Source organism: Corvus kubaryi, unplaced genomic scaffold, assembly GCF_017639235.1.
Source record: "Corvus kubaryi isolate FWS band 111438036 unplaced genomic scaffold, C.kubaryi_AGA036_p1.0 37300, whole genome shotgun sequence".
Lineage (NCBI taxonomy): Eukaryota > Metazoa > Chordata > Aves > Passeriformes > Corvidae > Corvus > Corvus kubaryi.
The window spans coordinates 8357893-8377001 of record NW_024581093.1 but is presented as its reverse complement, the minus strand read 5'-3'; the positions used below and the strand labels follow the sequence as shown (position 1 = coordinate 8377001).

The following is a 19109-nucleotide window of genomic DNA, read 5'->3' as shown; positions in this document are numbered from 1 at the left end:
CCATGCTCCCTTCTGAACATAATACACTAAAAAAAAACTTAACAAAATTTTTGATAGTCCCTTTCCCTTTCAGCTATGCAAGTGTGTTCAGCATCTTTTCTTCTTCAGTTAGCAATTAATTTGCAGGGACACATTTTTTTTCTCTTTAAAGTCAAAAAGCAGAGGGGAAGCATTAGGGGGAAATACGAGTTATGGCCTACAGCTTTTTTCATGGATTCCAGCTCTGAGACCTTTAAAAAATACAGACAAGGAATGAGAAAACAGGGGTTACTCCTTCCTGATATTTTCTTGCTATTTCCCAAAAGCAGTGGTTTTGTCTTTAGACAGTAAAAGTAAGCAACAGAGAAATAAAAATGGAACAAATACAAAGACTATACTGTCTACTTACTGTCTTTCCAGGTGCTTTTCTTATTCCCTACATTCTCTTCTTAATCATTGCTGGAATGCCCCTGTTCTATATGGAATTAGCACTGGGACAATATAACCGAGAAGGGGCTGCCACTGTGTGGAAAATCTGTCCAGTTTTCAAAGGTAAGTGTCCCTCTGCTCCCTTGAACAGCACCTGAGGGTGCCACACACGCGTGATCACAAACAATGTAAAGATCTCTCATCTTTCACAGACAACCTGGTACTTGGTGACCTTTCCCCAGCCCCTGAAGTCAGAAGTCTTTATGTTACCGCAGGTGAAGCACAAAATGGGAAAAGCCAAAGAAACAATCTTCAGGGTGATTGCAACAGAGGCCAATGAGCAGGAGCAGTTCAGCCCTGCCCTCCCTCTCCCCTGTGTACTGGAGTGGGAGGAACTGGGTATCTCCAGGTGGAGGGAGGGGTTTGCCAATCCAAACATTGGAAATACCAAATCCCACCCAGGTCAGTTCAGCCCTATCCTCCCATTGACTAAGATAATCACTACTCCATTCAGGGCATGGAGCTTTCTCTGCAGAAGTCAACATACCACAGTGGCTACAACACTAAAATGGAGTTGTGAAGACTGTAGGTTTGGCCACTAAACTTGTAACATCACAGGAGTTTTCTGTGGTATCTCTGTACCTCAGTTTTCCTGCCTTCAATAAACTGGGAGCAATGATTCTGATAGTCTTTGTAAAGCGTTTTTCAGATTTAGCAATGAAAAACACTTACTAAAATCTGAACATTATTACTATTGTGTGTTTTCCACTAGGATTAACTCTCCAGCATCCCTGAATAAAAGGTTGTGGCGTGTTGTTTGTGCACTGAGCTACAATCATTCTGCAAGGAAAAAAATAGGTTAGGTGCTTCAGGGTGCTTGGCTTTGATCAGGAAGTGATCAGTGTGTGAAAGAAGCCATATGTGTTCTGTACATGAAACAAGCATTTGTTAAGGAACCTCAAGAATTTTTTTAAGCATTCCTTGCCAGCAAAAAATATAAGTTCCTTTGTATGTATACCAGATTGTATCTAAAATCTTATGCAAAAGCCTTTTCAACACAGAGATATCTGAAATTAAACCAGGCAAGCTCAGCTGACCTTAGAACCTTAAAATTCAGATCATGTTCATCCTGGGACTCAGGAAAGCTGAGGAGCTTAACAATAGCAATCCAAACTTGATGGATCCGCTGCTTGGATATAGGTTACACTGAGTAAATGTTAGTCTTCTTTCTCAAAATACAGCTTTCCCCTTCAAGCAGTCTAGAGCTACACAATAAGAAAAGTGAGGGAGGTTTTTCTTCCCAGTCAAACCCAAAACTCACAGCAAAATCAGCGATATAACAAAAAATAAATAAGCGAGCTAATAAAATAATGTGCTTCAAAACTTTAAAATTAAATCATACAGATTTACCCTGCCCTTCTATAATCCCATCATGGGAGATAAAATTCATCCCAGCACCCGGGAACCTGAATACCCTTGCTCAATAAAAATTTCTGTTGGTATTATTTATATACCTTTGGATGACAATGAGGATTTTGAAAACCTAAAAGTGAAAATTAGACCTTCAGGATCTCAAAGCATTTGAGCCAAATACCACCGTGCTCAGAGGTACTCCGTGTTGACTTCAGGATCAAAAAGATTATGAGAAAGGAAAATAGAACTTATTTCATGTATATTCTTGTTGACATTCCAGCTGAGTTTTTAAGCTGACATTTTCAAGGTAGACTAAACATACATTACTGTTGATTTTTAAGGTTTCATATTACAAGGATATAGAATAGCATAAGTTATTTGATTCTCAAAAAGTAGTAAGTATTGAGACATATTTGCACCTCAGTATAAACTCAGTACATTTAAAGTTTTAACTAAAACTTCTGATAACATGCAAACACATTTTACTGCTAATGCTTTAGAGTTGTTTCTGGGACAACTCAAATCTCTCACTCAAAGGAAAAGTACACAGTCTACACAAATTTATAACAGCTTCTCTAGATGAACAGCACTATAGTACTAATTTTAGCTATGAATATTATTGCTATGAACTCTAAGTACTCTACTTCTAATGAGATCCTATCATAACACATGCAATTACAAATATACCCTGTAACCTTTGTAACACAGTCTGTTTTCATCTCTGCATTTTTTTTTCCACGGTCTATTTTAGACTGTGGGTGGTGCAGCATTACTTTTAAGAAAACCTAGAAACATAAGAGCAAATTCATTCCTGAACATTCTTAAGATCACAGAGAAGAGCCATTTAAAACACATTTGATCCTGTATTTTTTAGTCTTGATATGAAACATCTCTCACTGTCCTCCTGATTTGGAGGAATTTCAGGAACACTTTTTTTAAACAACAATCATCTAATTTGAGTACTTCATATATTATCCATACTTAGTGTTTTAGCATTCACCTTAATACTTAAGAATTATTCCTTTGGGGGATTCCTCCCTCCTCTCCATTCTATTGATCATAGTGTATCACTAGAGTTTGAGTGCTCAAGTACTAGATTCATTTAAGAACCAAGGATTTGAAAATACTAGTTCATCTTTACTTTTGCAATTATTTCCCCATTGTTAGGGATGAGCAAACTGGTTTACAGATTAAAAGCCTCCTGCAGAGCAAAGAGTAACTTTTGTACATGCAGCAGTCTTTGAACTGCCAACTCCTTCAGGGTCAGCATCTGTTCCTTATGCAAATTTTAAACCAAGGATTAATACCCAGTGTTTGCTACTTCCTTATAAGTAATAAGAAAAAGAAAAGCCTAATAAGAAAGCCTAATAATCTCCAACTGCTAGGCCTCCAATGCAAAAAATTAAACTGCAGAAAATTAGAATTAAAGGTTTGCACTTAGTCACTGTGACAGTACAGTGATGACATTCATAAGATGTAGTCTCTACCTGTTATGTGCAGTACATACAACTTTGAGGGAGGATTCAGAGAACAAAGCTGCATACACGGTAAAGGAGGAATGATTGAAGTCAAGGCAAAGCAAGATTCCTGAACAATTCTGCCAACCAACTTTTACTGGGCTCCAACATTAGTACCAAAGCTTCCTCCCAAACCACTGGAAAATGTCCATTTTCATGAGGAGAATGTGCCCTTTCTGGGGCTGTCTTGCTAAACGGGCCCTCCAACCACACTTCACGATATGCAAAAATACAAAGCAAACGTTCAAAGTCAAAAGAGAATGCTTACACTGGGAATTCTGTAATCCTGGAGAGACAGTAAATAGGACTGAATGTCACACACAGCTTAACCCCAACCTGATATTCACCAAGATTTACTGGCATGCCCAAAAACCACCTGGAGACCCTCAGTGGAACAGCACAGACTGTTTCATGCATGATTTGGAGCCAGTTACATGCTGATGGAAGCCAATCTAGAGAGCAGTAATGGGAGAGAAACAAGAGAGGGATCAGTGTCTGTTCCAAACTAGTTCAGGGTGGGAATGTGAGGCATAGGGAAACTTCATTTAAGTGTCAAGCTTTACTTTTCCAAGAGAAGTTGCCAAGGTCTCTGACGTCATGAAGATGAAATTACTTTCGCTCCTAACATGGGCTTGCAATCTTCTGCATTGGAAGCAAATCAGCAATGGAGTTGTACAAGGACAAATTTTGACATTGCACTGCTTAATTTCTTTTTCTGAGAAACAACTGGATTTGATAAAAGCCAGTCATTTTCCAGAACCATTTCTGTAATTTTTTGTTTAGAGGTCAGGGATATTGTGTCCACATATGTGTATGCAAATATCAAAAATTCCTTTTATTGGTGTGAAGAGCTGAAATGAATTTGCAATAATGTGTGGCTGAGTTTAACTCCAGTGTATACTGTTGTGTATACTGTTGCATGTCAAATGCAATGTATAATGCAGTTTTCCTTTTTCTTTAGGTGTAGGCTATGCAGTGATACTCATAGCTCTTTACGTGGGTTTCTACTACAACGTTATCATAGCTTGGTCTCTGTATTACCTATTTTCATCATTCACATTTGAGCTCCCCTGGACAAACTGCCACAACAGCTGGAACAGCCCAAACTGTACAGATCCCAAACTCTTCAACGCATCAGTGCTTGGCAATGGTACTAAATACTCGAAGTACAAGCTCACTCCTGCAGCTGAATTTTATGAGTAAGTGTTGACTTGACTTTGCTATTTATTCAAAATTCTGTGTCCAAGGGAGTTTCCTCTTGAAGGTAAAATAGTTTGTATTCAACCTCTAGAATGAGCATCCGAAGACTAAGGTTAAAATGGAGCTGTAATGTTGGTCTGTATTCCTGGGTGACTAAAGCTTTTGCCTCTGTGAGTTTTGGTTTCTCCTGTACTAATGCAGTGCTTTCTATTGAGCAAAATGGAATTGGACAAGACACAAATCTGCTCTGATGTGCCACTTTTTCTTGCACCAGCTTTGCCAGGGCAAGGAAACACAGCAATATTCTGACAGAGATGACTGCATGCCAAAACTGAGCTGAGTTTAAGGCTTTAAAATAACCATTTGTTCAACAGATTTGGACTGTTTCTCTACTTGCAAAATATTTCAGAGCAACAGCAGACCTCTGTGTGTTCCATTGCTTCAATAGTTCAATGAAGTGGGATGAAACACTGAGCAGGAGGAAAGAGCCAAGTTATAGAAGGACAGGCTTTTACCAAATCCTAAGCAAAAGTGTTCTACAACACGGGCCAAGACAGGCAAAGGCACACTCAAATCAAACAGTTGGAATCACACCCAACAAGGTATATAAATTAACAACCAAACTATAAAACAAAGACACCAATCTCTGTGTAAATATTTTCATTGTGGACTTATGGGGGAAAATGGGATTTGATTAGGAGAAAGAAAGGGGGATGAGCATCAGACTATTGAATCAGCTGTTGAATTAATCTGAATAATCAATTAATAAATATTTCTGTGTTTGGAATAGAAGGATATCAGGGCACGCACCTGCTAAGCAGATAGTCCAACCCTGTAGAAATAAAGGGAAAACACTGTTACTATAAATAACCTAGTGTATGTTACACCATGCCTGGTTACAGTAGGGATCTGGGGGTCTCTTTATAGCTCTTTAACATTTGTGGCCGCTGTTTCTTCTCTGAAGACAGCATGATGAAAGATCAGTAGTGATACACAAACTGCTGGCAGGGGTTTGGGTAAACTAAACACAGTGCTTTGAAAACAAGATGGGGGGTTGAGTTCAAAGGAGCTCACTAGAATGGCAAATAATGACAGCTGTAAAATCTGCTGCCCTTACAATGTGCTCACAACACAAATGTAAAGACAGATCATTCCTAGCAAAAGGTTATATATGCCTCTAGTCAAAGGACTTGATTTGACGGGAACTAGAAGAAATTATTCATTCAGCATCTTAAGACTAAGAACTGCATCTTTAGAGAATATTAATTTGAACAGCACTTTAAAAAAGGGTTTCTTTAATTTTCTTGTGCTTAAGCCTTAGTAAAGTAAAATGCAATCCCTATATTCTTGCTTTGCCTTTTTATTATTTAAAATGGTTCTGTGCAACTTCTGCTATCACATCATACTTGGGTAATGATTTTAACTTTGTAGTGGGTGAGGTTGTGGTAGAATCAATTCATTATGTTTTGATTTAGTTCCACTGGCCTGGGGAACAGCTCAATTAATGATTGTCTGTACACTGAAACTTGAAATATTATGGTTATTTTCTCATCATTAAGTAGATTCAAGGTGCAGTTTTCAGAAGGCAAAAGTGAAAAGGGAATTTGACGTTTCGTTATGCTTTGATCCCTGAATTTTGGGGCTGTAATTAAGTCACTAGGCCCTGTACTTATTAGCGACTAGATTACACTGCAAAAGTGAGAAGAGTAACCACTTACTTAAAACAGTCTACAACATCTGTGTTCTCAGCTGTAAAAACAGGGAATCACAAGGGGCATTATGTTCACTTAGCCAGTATTTAGATGAGCTCATCAGGTCCAGCTGTACAGCTCAGGTGTGGACCCAAACTTGTACAAAGTCTTAGTGTATTCAGATCCATCCAATAAACAAAATCAGAAAACAGTTTCTTTTCTTATATCAAATAACCTAATTCATGCCCATGGTCTTCTTACAACAGGGAGAGTTGAATCTTCAGATTATAAAGTTTCATATTTAGTGCCATAGTCAGGAAATGGGAAGTGATACAGCTTAAACTTGGTTCTCTAGGTTGTGTAGTTACATCAGAACACTCACACACAAATTTTTGGCCTCTGGTGGGCAGGCTGAGGGGGAAGCAGGGAGACCAGAAACACCAAACATTTCTTTTGCAGCTGGAGAGTTACTGAAAAGAGGTACTTCCAAGACAGGCCTCAAGGAGAGAGCTGGTGTGATTATCCTGAAAAGAAGCAGACACTTCTCATTGGGACATAATTCCTTCACGCTAAGTTGGCCTGACCATGAATTTAGAGTTGATTATTTCCTAAAGCCCTGTAGCTGCCAGAGCTGACTGCCTCTATCTCCACCAGCACAGGGATAAACTGTAGGAGGAAGTGGGAGTACTGTGATGTGACAGTTCATCAAATACTACAAGAAAGATACCTCAAATTCAGCAGAAATATGCTGGTTGTCACTACTGATATTAAGTGAGAAAAGGGAACACTTGCAATCTAGGCCAAATCTATCAGCTGCCCAGTATCTGGCCGTGAGGAAAAGCAGAGAGAAACTTCTAAACTTCAGACTTAGAAGTAATCATTTGAAGTTGAAAATGCCATGCCAAAGCAACAACAGGAGAACTTTGAAAAACATATTTGGCATTTGTTTTCAAGCCTCAAGAGCTGGGCAGAACTTAAGGTTGAAGTGCTTCTACACTTAGGCGTTTTAGAGAGTTTCATTTTACTAAGTCTGGTTTCAGTTGTAGAGGTTTAATTCAGGCCAATGTGTCACTGATGTCATGGGGACAGCTTCTTACCACAGGAAGAAATGGGATCTCTGCGGTACTTCATTAGAGATGGATAAAATATTTGTACACTGTAATCTTGGCAAACCAAGCTAAAATCTAATAACAACTGGTGCCTTTCTGCTAAGTAATAGCCAGACATAAGAGAAATCCAGTTAAGAATAAAATGTCAACTCCACATTTCTTTAGAGACACTCATTACTTTAATTTCTTCCCTCTTCAGTGGTTTGGAAAAGAACCTTCTATCCTTTCCACACATGTTAAAATAATTCAATATAAACCTCTTTTTTGGAAGAACAGAAGTACATCACTGCAAATAAAGTTCCCCTATCCACTCCATATTGCTCCTATTTAAATACTTTGTCTGAACACAAGCATACTTTATATTTGTTCTCTCCATTCTTGTGTCTGGGAAAAGTCTGTTACCATTTTGCTGCATTTATGCTGACAATTAAAAAATACCAGTTTGGAGGAACAAAAGCACTATTCTTCTCACAAGGTACTGTCCCTGCAAAAAAACATGATCTGTTGTAGGAACAAATCCTGGCAATTTTTTAGACAAAGCTGTGAAATAGTCAACAAACATATTGGGCTACGGCCATTTCCCTCTGACAGCACTTTTTCTCAGGGCTGTAATCCATTCTTTCTGCATGAGAAATTTTACACAGAAATTTTCATGCCAGACTCAGTAAAGGAAATTCACAGAATTCAAAGTCTGCCCAGCTGTGAGCAATTGCAAAAAATCTACCTAAGAACAAGGAATAAAACCAAGATTCAATCATGGCAGTTTACATTTGTCATATTTGTGAACATCATATTTATGAAATTTATGAGTGTGTGAACCAAGAATGTCTTTGGGAAAAAAAACCCATTTGTCCTTGAAAAAAACCCCATTTTTCCTTGAAAAAAAACCCTCACCCTATACAACAAAGGTTACTTTTATGGACCAATAGGTTTGTGCTTTGGGGTACAAGTCTTCGCTGGAAATGTCACCCCAGGCAAAGGGTCCACATAGTTCAGTATCACATCAAAGGAGTGATCAACACTGTATGCTCCAAAGATGCAGGAACCTGTCCCCATTAAACAATTGTGAAGCAACTTCTCCCAAAAGAGAAAATACCACTTCAAAAGTCAGCATAAGCAACTCTGCCTGTAAATGCTTACAAAAACTGAATCAGGCAACAAGAACTAACAAGAGTGGATAGCCCTATATTCTGCTAATCACATCTGGTCTTTCCATCCAGATCTTCTGAAACAGTAAATTTTGGAGAGCCATGAATGTGCTGAAGTGGGGCACAGTAGCAGAGGAGGTCAGAATTGCTAAGTTAGTGAGAAAATGAAGTTTTCAGTGCATTGAGATAAACATTCTCAGTATTATCATGATTCAAAAAGAAATAGCATTTCACCTGCAATGAGGCAACCCTGGATGTACAGACAGACTGGGACATGAGTCAGCAGTGCCCTGGCAGCCAAGGAGGGACATCCATGTCCTGGGGGGGAACAGGCCATCAGGGGGCCAGCTGGGCAAGGAAGGGGATTGTCCTGCTCTGCTCTGCGCTGGGGTGGCCTCACCTCGAGTGCTGGGGGCAGTTTTGGGCACCACAATATAAAAAAGATATTAAGATGCTATAGAGCATCTAAAGGAGGGCTATGAAGAGCATGACGGGCCTTGAGGGGAAGCCATATGGAGGAGTAGCTGAGGGCACTTGGTCTGTTCAGCCTGGAGAAGAGGAGATTGAGGCGAGACCTCATTGCAGTTACAACTTCCTTGTGAGGGGAAGAGAAGGGGCAGACACTGATCCCTTCTCTGTGGTGACAGTGACCCAAGGAAATGGCCTGAAGTTGTGTCAGGGGAGGTTTATGTTGGATATCAGGAAAAGGTTCTTCACCCAAGCTGGTACCTGGCCACTGGAACTGGGTCCCCAAGGAAGTGATGACAGCCCCAAGCCTGACAGAGCTCAGAAGTGTTTGGATAATTCTCTCAGGCATGGGAGATATGGACATCTCTTGGAAATGTCCTGTGCAGATGTAACAGTTGGACTCAACTATCGTTGAGGGTCCCTTCCACCTCAGTATAGTCTGTGATTAAGTACAAATAATAACTTATTATATGCCAGCCAGGGTGCCACTAGTAAATTATGTGATTCCCAAAATCTAGCTTGCAGTCCATTACACAGCTCCATTCTCCAACACAAGAGGGAGCTGAAATATCTAGAGAAAAACCCAGATGCTGTTGCATCCCCCTGGCATCCCCCTGGATTGTGCCCAGCGCTCCAGGGTAGGGGTAAGGCACACAGGGCACATGCACTGCACCTCAGCTGACTCAGCTGCTCTCCTGTGTGCTGGGCTGTAGGACAGCACTGTCCCAGAGCCAGGATATCCTTCAGAATTGCAGCTGTGCCTACTCAGAGCTCTTTACAAAGCACCCAGAGGCACCCAAGCAGCTCAGACAGCAGCCCCATGTATGGCAGAGCTGGGCCTGAGCCAGGCTACCCTGTGGCACTTCATGTGGAGCCACTCTGCTCTCCCTGCACCGCACCCCCAACCCAGAGTCACAGTCAGGAGACCCTGGTGTCCAACTTTCATGGAGCCAGCTCAGGTCTATGGCTTTGTACCACTAGCTCTGCCCCACTGCTGTGTGGACACAAACTGCCATGAAAACTACAGCTGAATGTAAGCAGTGCTATTCGTGAAATAAAAATACCTGGAACCTGGCAAACTCTGCAAAAGGGCTCTATCCACATCAGCTGGATAAAGATATCCTAACCTTCCACAGGTAAAGGAAAAGCACATTTCATGCTCTGAAGAAAACTGGCAGCAATGATGACTGAACTATGGTTGCCCAAATATATAACACAGAAGATGCATGTAGAAGATCTTTCTAATTGAGCACAATTATCATGCTTCAAATTGCCTTCTAAATTGAGTATGCAATTTAATTTCTATAGATTGCACATTGTATACACTGACAGTTCTTTTAGCATCTTCAATCTACAACTTGCATTAAGTTTTAAATCATAAAAACATAGTCTAACTACCAGAATAGGGAATACAGCTTGGGACACCAGGACTATACTTATTTATACCTTATCCAGTTTGCTGATTCTTAGTTTATGCAAGCTATTTGGGTTTGATCTCATAGATATGACTACTAACTTTTAGAAGTACTTAGGCATTCCTAGAAGTACTTAACATGTTAACTAACAAACACATTTGTTAGTTAACATACTAATTTACTGATAATGATGACGTTTTTGAAATCTGACATCGCATCTCAAATTTATATAAATGACACCCTTCTATTGAACACATCAAATTCAGGCAAGTAACTTTTGCTTCTAATAAAAAGAGAAAGAATGAACCTATAGAGTTGTGTAAACATATTTGGACTGAAAATGAAAATTATAACTGATTTTGGATTGAAAAAATGAGGTCTACTCCAAGACCTTAAACTTAATCTATTTATGCAAAACTTTCTAAATTTCTAAAAGACAATAATGTTAATCTGACTAGAGATGAATAGTACATAAAGCTCCTTACCAGTCTGACAAAAACATCCCAGAGAAGTCTACACCTAAAACTCTTAAATCCTGTTTTCTGGCTATAGATTAAATGGTTTGGATTGAAAATGATACAGAGTAATTTTCAGACCACAACCCTTGGCATTTCTTTTTTCCTGGTTTGGTTCCCTGTTTATGTGCAAATATTCATCCCTTCCATAACAAATCTGTTCTAAATTGCTCAGAGTAGAGACAAAGCACACATTTATAATAACCCTTATTTTACAGATGGGAAAACCAAGACACAGAGAAGAATTTATTGGTTCCAGCATTTCCTATTATTAGAACTATGACTGGGTCCTTCATTTACTGAAACCCACTGAGCAGCTGCCCCACTGCCTCCTTAATAATTTGCTCTTAGTAGGGCTTATGTGTGAGTACCAAGCAGTTGAGCTGCCTGTTGGCTGTTTAGGGTCTGATGCCATATTAAAGGGGACAAAGACTAAACAGAGTCAGTGGCACTAACAAACAAATCGCTGTTTGCGGATTTCGGTGGAGGTGAACTATTTCCCTTTAGCTGAATGCAGTGTGGAAGGCAGGAACTGGTGCCAGCATTCTGGGGTGACTAGGAGAATCTTCCCAGCAGAGAGCATAGGGAAGGAGAGAATGAGAAGAAATTTCCCAAGAGAGGAACCAGAATGTCTGAATGCAGCTTCAAATTGAGAGCCCTTCACATTCCTGCCCCTCCTGCAGATAGGCAGAAAGACTCTTGGAACCCAGATGTACAATCTCAGAGTCATTGCAAATGGCATTTACACTCCCTTACATGGGATGCAATCTTAGTATAAACCAAGTTCCTTTGCACAAATCCCTGATTTCTAGATGTCTGGTTGACACTAGTGCATGTTGTTTGATTCTTGGTGCTGTTTTAATTAAATATTTCTAGAGCTCTGACTAGAATAACAGAAAGCTTAAACAATTTATTAGCTGCTCTTGCATTTTGTTCAGCATAATAAAATAGATTCCTGTTTTACTGTCAGCTCTGTTAACGTTTATTCTGTCTTTTCCCCCATAACATTCTCTTCTCATTTTTGCACGTATTTCTCAACTACTTTCATTCTTCTCAATAACAACAATCTGCAAGAAAAACACTAACTCTAGTTGTCTTACTACCAGTGATTTTCCTTTCTTTTTGACTCATGTGAATTCTGAGAGTTTATTTTGTTAGCAGAATTGGACAAACATCTGTCTACTTATGAAGCAAGAACAGAAACAGTTCAAAAATACAGCACTTCTTCTTAAATATGAGAAACTAGAGAAGCAGGAAGTCAGCTGTTCACTGGTCTAGAATCACAAAATAATATAGGTTGAAAGACATCTCTGAGGGTCATCTAATACAACTCCTTAACCAAAATCAAGGCTATCTTAAAAAGTAAATCAGTCTGCTCCAGGTCTTCACTAGCCAGGTTTTAAGATCTCCAAGGACAGAGATTCTGCAGTCTCTCTGGACATCTGTTCAGTGTTCCGAACTCCCCATACAGTTCCAGTGAAGGAAAGGGTGTTATCATTATGGCACTGTGGTGTAAACAGACAGCGATGGGCCCGTGAGACCATACAGGCCTTTTGGGGAGAAGCACAACACAAAGCTCCACAAAACACCTTCACTGACTGCCACTGATGCCAGTAGGGCAACTACTGCTTCAGTGCAGCACCCGTTCCTGCTGCCCACGGCGTGGGAAGTGCAAAAGCCTTTTTCCCCCAGTGACTTCACTTTGTTTCTGTGTATCTGGTATGTAGGCGAGGAGTTCTGCACCTGCACGAAAGCCGTGGAATCCACGACCTTGGCTTGCCTCGCTGGCAACTTTCCCTCTGCCTCTTGGTGGTGGTAATCATTCTTTTCTTTAGTCTCTGGAAAGGCGTGAAGACTTCAGGAAAGGTAGAGCTAATATTGTCCTTCTATCTTGACTACATTTTTTTGTCTACCTTAAGAAGTCTCCTAATTTTAGAAAACAAGAAAATAAGTCACTGATTTTGAGGGATTCTCAAGGACCAAACTATCACATTTTTTGTGTGATATTCCAACTGGAAATTTTATTAATGCATTATTTTCAATTCAATATTAGAGGTTTCATCCAGCAAATGTTTTGAAATACTCAAAATTATCTTAAATGTGCATCCTATTCTTAGCCAAATGTACTAATGTTTCAATGCTGTAAGAGGCTTTGGTTTTATTATATAAAATGCCATGTCAAGAGAAATATTTGATGAAAGTCATTTGAAATCACTCTTTGACATCCCTCAGAAAGTATCTCAAAAGAAATTCTAGCATTGGATACACCTGGGAGCTTTTTGTACATTTTCATGAAAGTATCACCTAACATCATGCAATGACTGCACTTTTTAGTAAACAACATAGAGATGAGGAGCTAATCAGCAGTCTAACACACACTGACAATGTCTTCTGTCCATCAAAACAGTCTCCTACTCGTATCTGTAAACCTATATATGAAAAGATTCATGACACGTAACAGCATTTTCCCTCATGTCCTAAAAAGAGCTTCTCCATCAAACTGAACGGACTGAACCAAGAAAATGCCATCTGTACTTACTACATGTTCTTAACTCTTCTGTAACAGCTGATTTGGGATCTCTGTTGTCTGCAGGTTGTTTGGATAACAGCCACTTTGCCTTATGTTGTATTATTTGTCTTATTAATACATGGAATAACCCTGCCAGGTGCATATAATGGAATAAATGCATACCTGCACATAGATTTCAGAAGATTAAAAGAAGCCACAGTAAGTGTACTCTTCTGTTCTCATTCCCTAATTATTAAACCTGTTGCCCTTGTTACTGAAACTGAAACTATTACAGGTAACTTCTGAAATTAAATAGCCATGCTTCTGCTTAAGCACTAGTCCACTGTCTCTAACAGTTTAACTTTCCAATACTCTCCAAAACAGAACTATCTCACACTGAACCCAAACAATTCATACCACAAAACACCTGTGTGAAGGCCCTTACAGGTGTGGCAGACCCTAACAACAGTCCATGCTTTGACTGCACCCAGTAAACTGCAATATCCTTTATACAGCAAAATGGAGTCATGCAAAAATTTTGTTCTCAAAAGGCTAAGAATTCCCTCAAGAAGAAAATCTTGCTTTCTGAATTGCTAGCTTAAATATTAACCTAGAAAACAAAAATCCTGGCCTATGCAAACCTTGCTAAACATATGAAGTCAGGACTAACTCACCTAATCAAACCATGGTTCTTCATACAAATAAGATTTTCAATAGTATGGTGTTCTTATCTTACTATTGAAAGTAATGTACATTTCACTGTGTCATTGAAAAACATTAACATTAATTAAGTGTATCCAAACCAACCCAATTTATGGAGTCACTTGGAACTAAGACTTACTTCATACATTGTAAAGCAAAACCTACAAGTATAGTCACTAATACATGAAATTAGCAGCATTTCAGACTACAAAGAACAAAGACTACAGAGATATTTTACCCCTCTACTATTCTAAAAACAGCATAAATAATTTACAAGACAGTAGTATCTCTATGGATGGATCACAAGGCCGTTCAAATGGTTATAAATCTGAAAAGAGACAACATCATTTTACTAGAAGGAAATGCATCATCTTGAAAAATTGCAGCTTTCAGAAATGTCTGCAGTCTGTCCATAGTTGCACTGTACCTTTCCTATGAATCGTACGTTGATTTTTCCTGAATTATTAAAAGACCTCAAGTGTTAGAATACATATATTTTTTATATTCTTAGCCAAAAAATACTTTCCTGATTTTTTAATAATAAATTTGAAAATGGGCATTTCTTCTACAGCAGAACTAGACCCCATGTCTATTTTGGAACAATCAAATCAAACTTCAAATATGGGATTTTCACCTACCTTTGTCACAAGGAAATAGCCACCCCAGTAATTCACATTTATGCACGCACACAAATACAAATATGCAAAGATGAACAAAACAGGTGCTTATGTTTTTCTTATATATTTTATATAAAAACATCACAATTTCAACTAGATGTCTATGGAGCTTTACCAGCTTGTACCAGCTCAGAATCCAGGCCTCCATATCTGCCTTCTGCTTCTGAAAGGGTATTCTGTGTGCTGCTTTTTCTTGGCTTAATATTTCTGCAGCTGCTATTTAGATGACCCTAAAGTTATTTATTTGTAAGACTAAATTTTTTGACAACAACAACAACAAAAAGTTACACTAGAATAATAAAAGACTGAATATCACTTATGCTGAGAAGTGCCACTAACTGCTTTGTCATGTCAGCCCTTCCCCTCTTGGAGACTGGGATCCCTGCTGCTGCAATAGCCTTGTGTGTTTAATCTTTGTCCTCAGGCTCCAAAGAATGTAATCCCACTCCATTTCTATGTCAGTGCATCCCTGGATGTGACTGATGATTTTTTTATTTCTTCCAAATGAAGAATCTAACAAACATCCTAAGTCACAAATAGTAATGACCCACAAAGGGCTTTGCCAATGCTCTTCTAAAAGCCCTTAGATCACTGTCAAGGTGTGCCCCACTTACTGGAGCCACAAACTGCACTGCACTGAATATGCACAAAAGTTAAAATGGCATAAACACTGAAGAAAGCAGGAAAGACTGATGACTGCCTACTGTAAAATGTTTCTATTTGTTTATTTTTAATACATATAAAAACAATATCCTATCATAAAATATATTAGACTATGCATTGATCAGAAGCCGTGAAAATGAGAAATATGAGCAGGAACTGCAGAACGAGCCCTGCTGTCTTACATCCTGCTTGGTTAGAACAAAGATAATGTTTTGCATTTCATCTTAATTGCAAAGGAATTTCTGGTTTTTGCCCTTCTTTCCCTTCACCTTGATCATCTCAATTTGTTTCCTAATCAGCTACTATGAGCCAAGACTCTTACTCAACAGATACTTCAGCATGTGCTTAAATCCTTTGGGAGGCAGCAGGTGCTCTCTTACTCAAGTCAACAGGACTTAAGCACATGCTTAAGGGTGCTTGAATAGTAAGAAAGGGTGAGTACAACTGCACTGGCAAGATACAAAAGACATAGAAACACTAAAAACAAGTGCCTTATGGTGGCAGTATGCAGATCTGGTTAAACAAAATTGATGTTAAAAAATTTCAGGAATTTTGTTAACAACAAAAGTTACCTGATTCTTTTTAAGAAACAAGAAAAAATATAAGTGGCTTTGCATCCCTCCTTCTGCATTCTTATCCACATAAATGCTTTTCAGAGAGTACAACCCTATTTGATTTCAACCTTTGTGTGAAAATAGAATATTAAGATGTAACTGGTATATAAAAAGAACGAGTAAGTAATTAATGTTAAAGGATTGTTTTGTTATTCATTGAAAGAAAAAAAAAACCTGTATGAACTACAGTTTGAGAAAATCATATCCTCCCATCCACTGGTTAGCAATAAAGACTTCACAGACTGCTCTTCATATTATCTTTCAAGTAATCAACTCTCCACAGTTCATAAAATTAAGTTTTTCTACATACCCAGAGTACCGTAAGTGGTTCCCAGTCTCCAGCAGGCAACAGTTGAAAGCATCTATTGTCTATGTTGAGAAAAGTAGTGATCACCAGCCTAAGTGCTTTCATGTATCATGTCAGCATGGGATAAGGCACTCTCTCTTCCTTTCCACGAGGCCAAGTATGAAAGTGTAGCACTAAAATCCCCATGCAGATGGAGCTCATAAGTTGCTTAGATCTGTTAGAAAGCCGCTGCTGAATAGATCTAATACATCTGATTTTGTAGAGATGGGTGAATGATGAAATCCAGAGCTTTTCATAGTTCTTTCAGAGTTCTTGGCAGATTTAATCAAACATTGCAGATCTCATTTTGAGAAATGTTGAATATTATTCACACCACTGACCTCTGTTGAAGATGCTCATTTAAGTATTTTTGTGTAAGAAGAGAAAAGGGGAAACCCTCATTAACCAAGGTAGGCTATTTCAGGTTTCTGGTTCAGGGAACCAGGACTGTGGCATTGTTCCTGACTGGATGAATGGATTTTGGTATGGAGGGACACTTTAGAAAATGTTATAGCTTTTAAAATGTTTTCCTTAGTGGACCATCCTTAAAATGATCAAGCTGCATCTAAACTGAAATTTAATGGCTATCACAGAAATAACTCTTTCTCCAACTAAGCGAGAAAGCTGAGAGATCATCTGCATGGTTCTGTTCACAGCACATCAGTCATGCTTCAGCTCCTGAATCAGGAAAGTATTGTGTAAAGTGTACTAACAGTCACACAAAGAAAGCTCTAGTATGGGAAAGAAAATGTCCTTTAACTCTTGACCCATTAACTATTTTTGGTTTTCTGGTTGTACATTCCAAGCTAACTTGGAACAAGAACTATTGGGAGTATATTTCTGTCACCCCAGAGAAAAACCCTGCAATCGTTTCAGTACTGGGTAAAATCTCAGAAGTACATGTCCCACTGCACAGCCCACCAGGGCAGCAGTGTGTGTGTGCACTGAGGACTTGCCCACTGCTCCAGCCCCACCACCTCAGGTTCGGCCATTCCAGACCAGGGAATGCTCCATGTGACACACTCCCATCAGCATGAATGCCAATTGTTTTCCAAAAGCCAGTTGTCTTGCTTTTCTCATGATGTATCCTTGTGGACTGAACTGACACTGGCAATGTTGGTGTCATTATGCAGGTATGGATTGATGCAGCTACTCAGATATTTTACTCCTTAGGAGCTGGGTTTGGCGTTTTAATTGCATTTGCCAGTTACAATAAGTTTGACAACAACTGCTACAGGTAAGAGCTTATTCTTCCATTACTGCTGCAAAATTATACTATTTTATTCTGACTGCAGCTGAAATAAGTATTAAGCTATCTTTTTATCTTCAGTCATATATTAATGATGGTGAGTCTTGTGTAGACATAGTAACCAACCCAAATCTTGAAACACTGTCTTCCCGACTGAAATTTTAGTAACAGGAACCTGCCAAGATATCTGCTCCACTGCAAAGCAGAATGGGATTAGGTCTGGACTTTAGACAGCTGTGTAAACTGTGCTGGTGTTTGCCTTTCAAAAGTACCATTAAGCACAACAGTGAACACAGGATGAAATCTTATTGGTCCAGGAACTAAACACAGAAAGATTCCAGCTTCCAGAAGGGTTTCTGTGCTTTGGGATTATATTTCTGATATTTTACATTGCACTCCAGTTTGGGAATGCACTTTAAATCAAGTCAGTTTGTAAGTGTTTTGCTGAATCACCACCATGGAAATTCAATCAGAATCGCTGTGCACTTTCAGAGAAATTCCAACATTTAGATGTTCTCTTAACATTCCAATTTGGAATGAAAACAAGCATCACTTTTCCCATGAAATATAAATTCAGAAAGTACATGTATTATAAATCCATTGTGAACTGAAGGATCGGGGGAAAAAAATATTAAAGACAATCCCCATCTAGGTCTCAAAGATTTTTCTTACTGGGCTGTTCTTCTCTCCATGCTTAGGGATGCTTTGCTGACTAGCACCATTAACTGTGTCACAAGCTTCTTCTCAGGATTTGCAATTTTCTCCATATTGGGCTACATGGCTCATGAGCACAAAGTTAAAATTGAGGATGTAGCTACTGAAGGTAGGCAGTTAATTTTATATTAATTTTACCCCTTTTTGCCCACCATTTGTTTGCAAATGTGTTTATATTTGTTTCCAACAAGTGTGTGAAAATCTCATGGAAGTAAACTGAATTAACTTACTTGAAACTAGAGCCCTGTGTTTAAATCCCTTGTTGAAATGTGAACTCTAAATGATTTTGATTCACCTCACCTCTACTGAATTGAAGTTCCCCAGCTTCTTGCCACCACAGGTTTTGCCCATTCAACAAACAGGTATTTACCACTGGATAGTAACTTACAAAAGTGTTGCTTTTCAGTGCCACAGGGACTGGTTTTGATGGTTCTGCTAAGCTCAGCTGTATAGCCCTTTCACTGGGAAAAGGTCACCCATGGTCTCAGCTCCTGCACCTCTCATCACATCCAGGAGTTCACTTGCGGAACAGTGAACACAGTGAACAGTGCCACATCCACATCATTCCTTCCCCACTACAAAGCTGAAAAATAACTAGTAAGGTTTTAAATCCCATAAAAGATTATTTGAAGTGGAAAAGAATAGGACAGGGGTTTTTTAATACCAAACCATCATGAGTAAATAATTAAAAGCATTTTAGATATATTTTGGTATAATGCAAATTTTGTTTTAACAGGTACTCAGAGTGTGA

The 19109-nt window shown here is 39.0% G+C and overlaps 1 protein-coding gene across 1 annotated transcript in view; it reads left to right on the top strand.

Moving 5' to 3' along the window:
- Positions 1–19109, top strand: part of SLC6A2 (solute carrier family 6 member 2) — a 58543-nt gene that overhangs the window by 21427 nt on the left and 18007 nt on the right. The window contains 6 exon segments of the mRNA XM_042027488.1: positions 400–531; positions 4300–4537; positions 12612–12750; positions 13478–13612; positions 17529–17632; positions 18343–18467. Coding sequence (XP_041883422.1) covers positions 400–531; positions 4300–4537; positions 12612–12750; positions 13478–13612; positions 17529–17632; positions 18343–18467 — 873 coding nt within the window.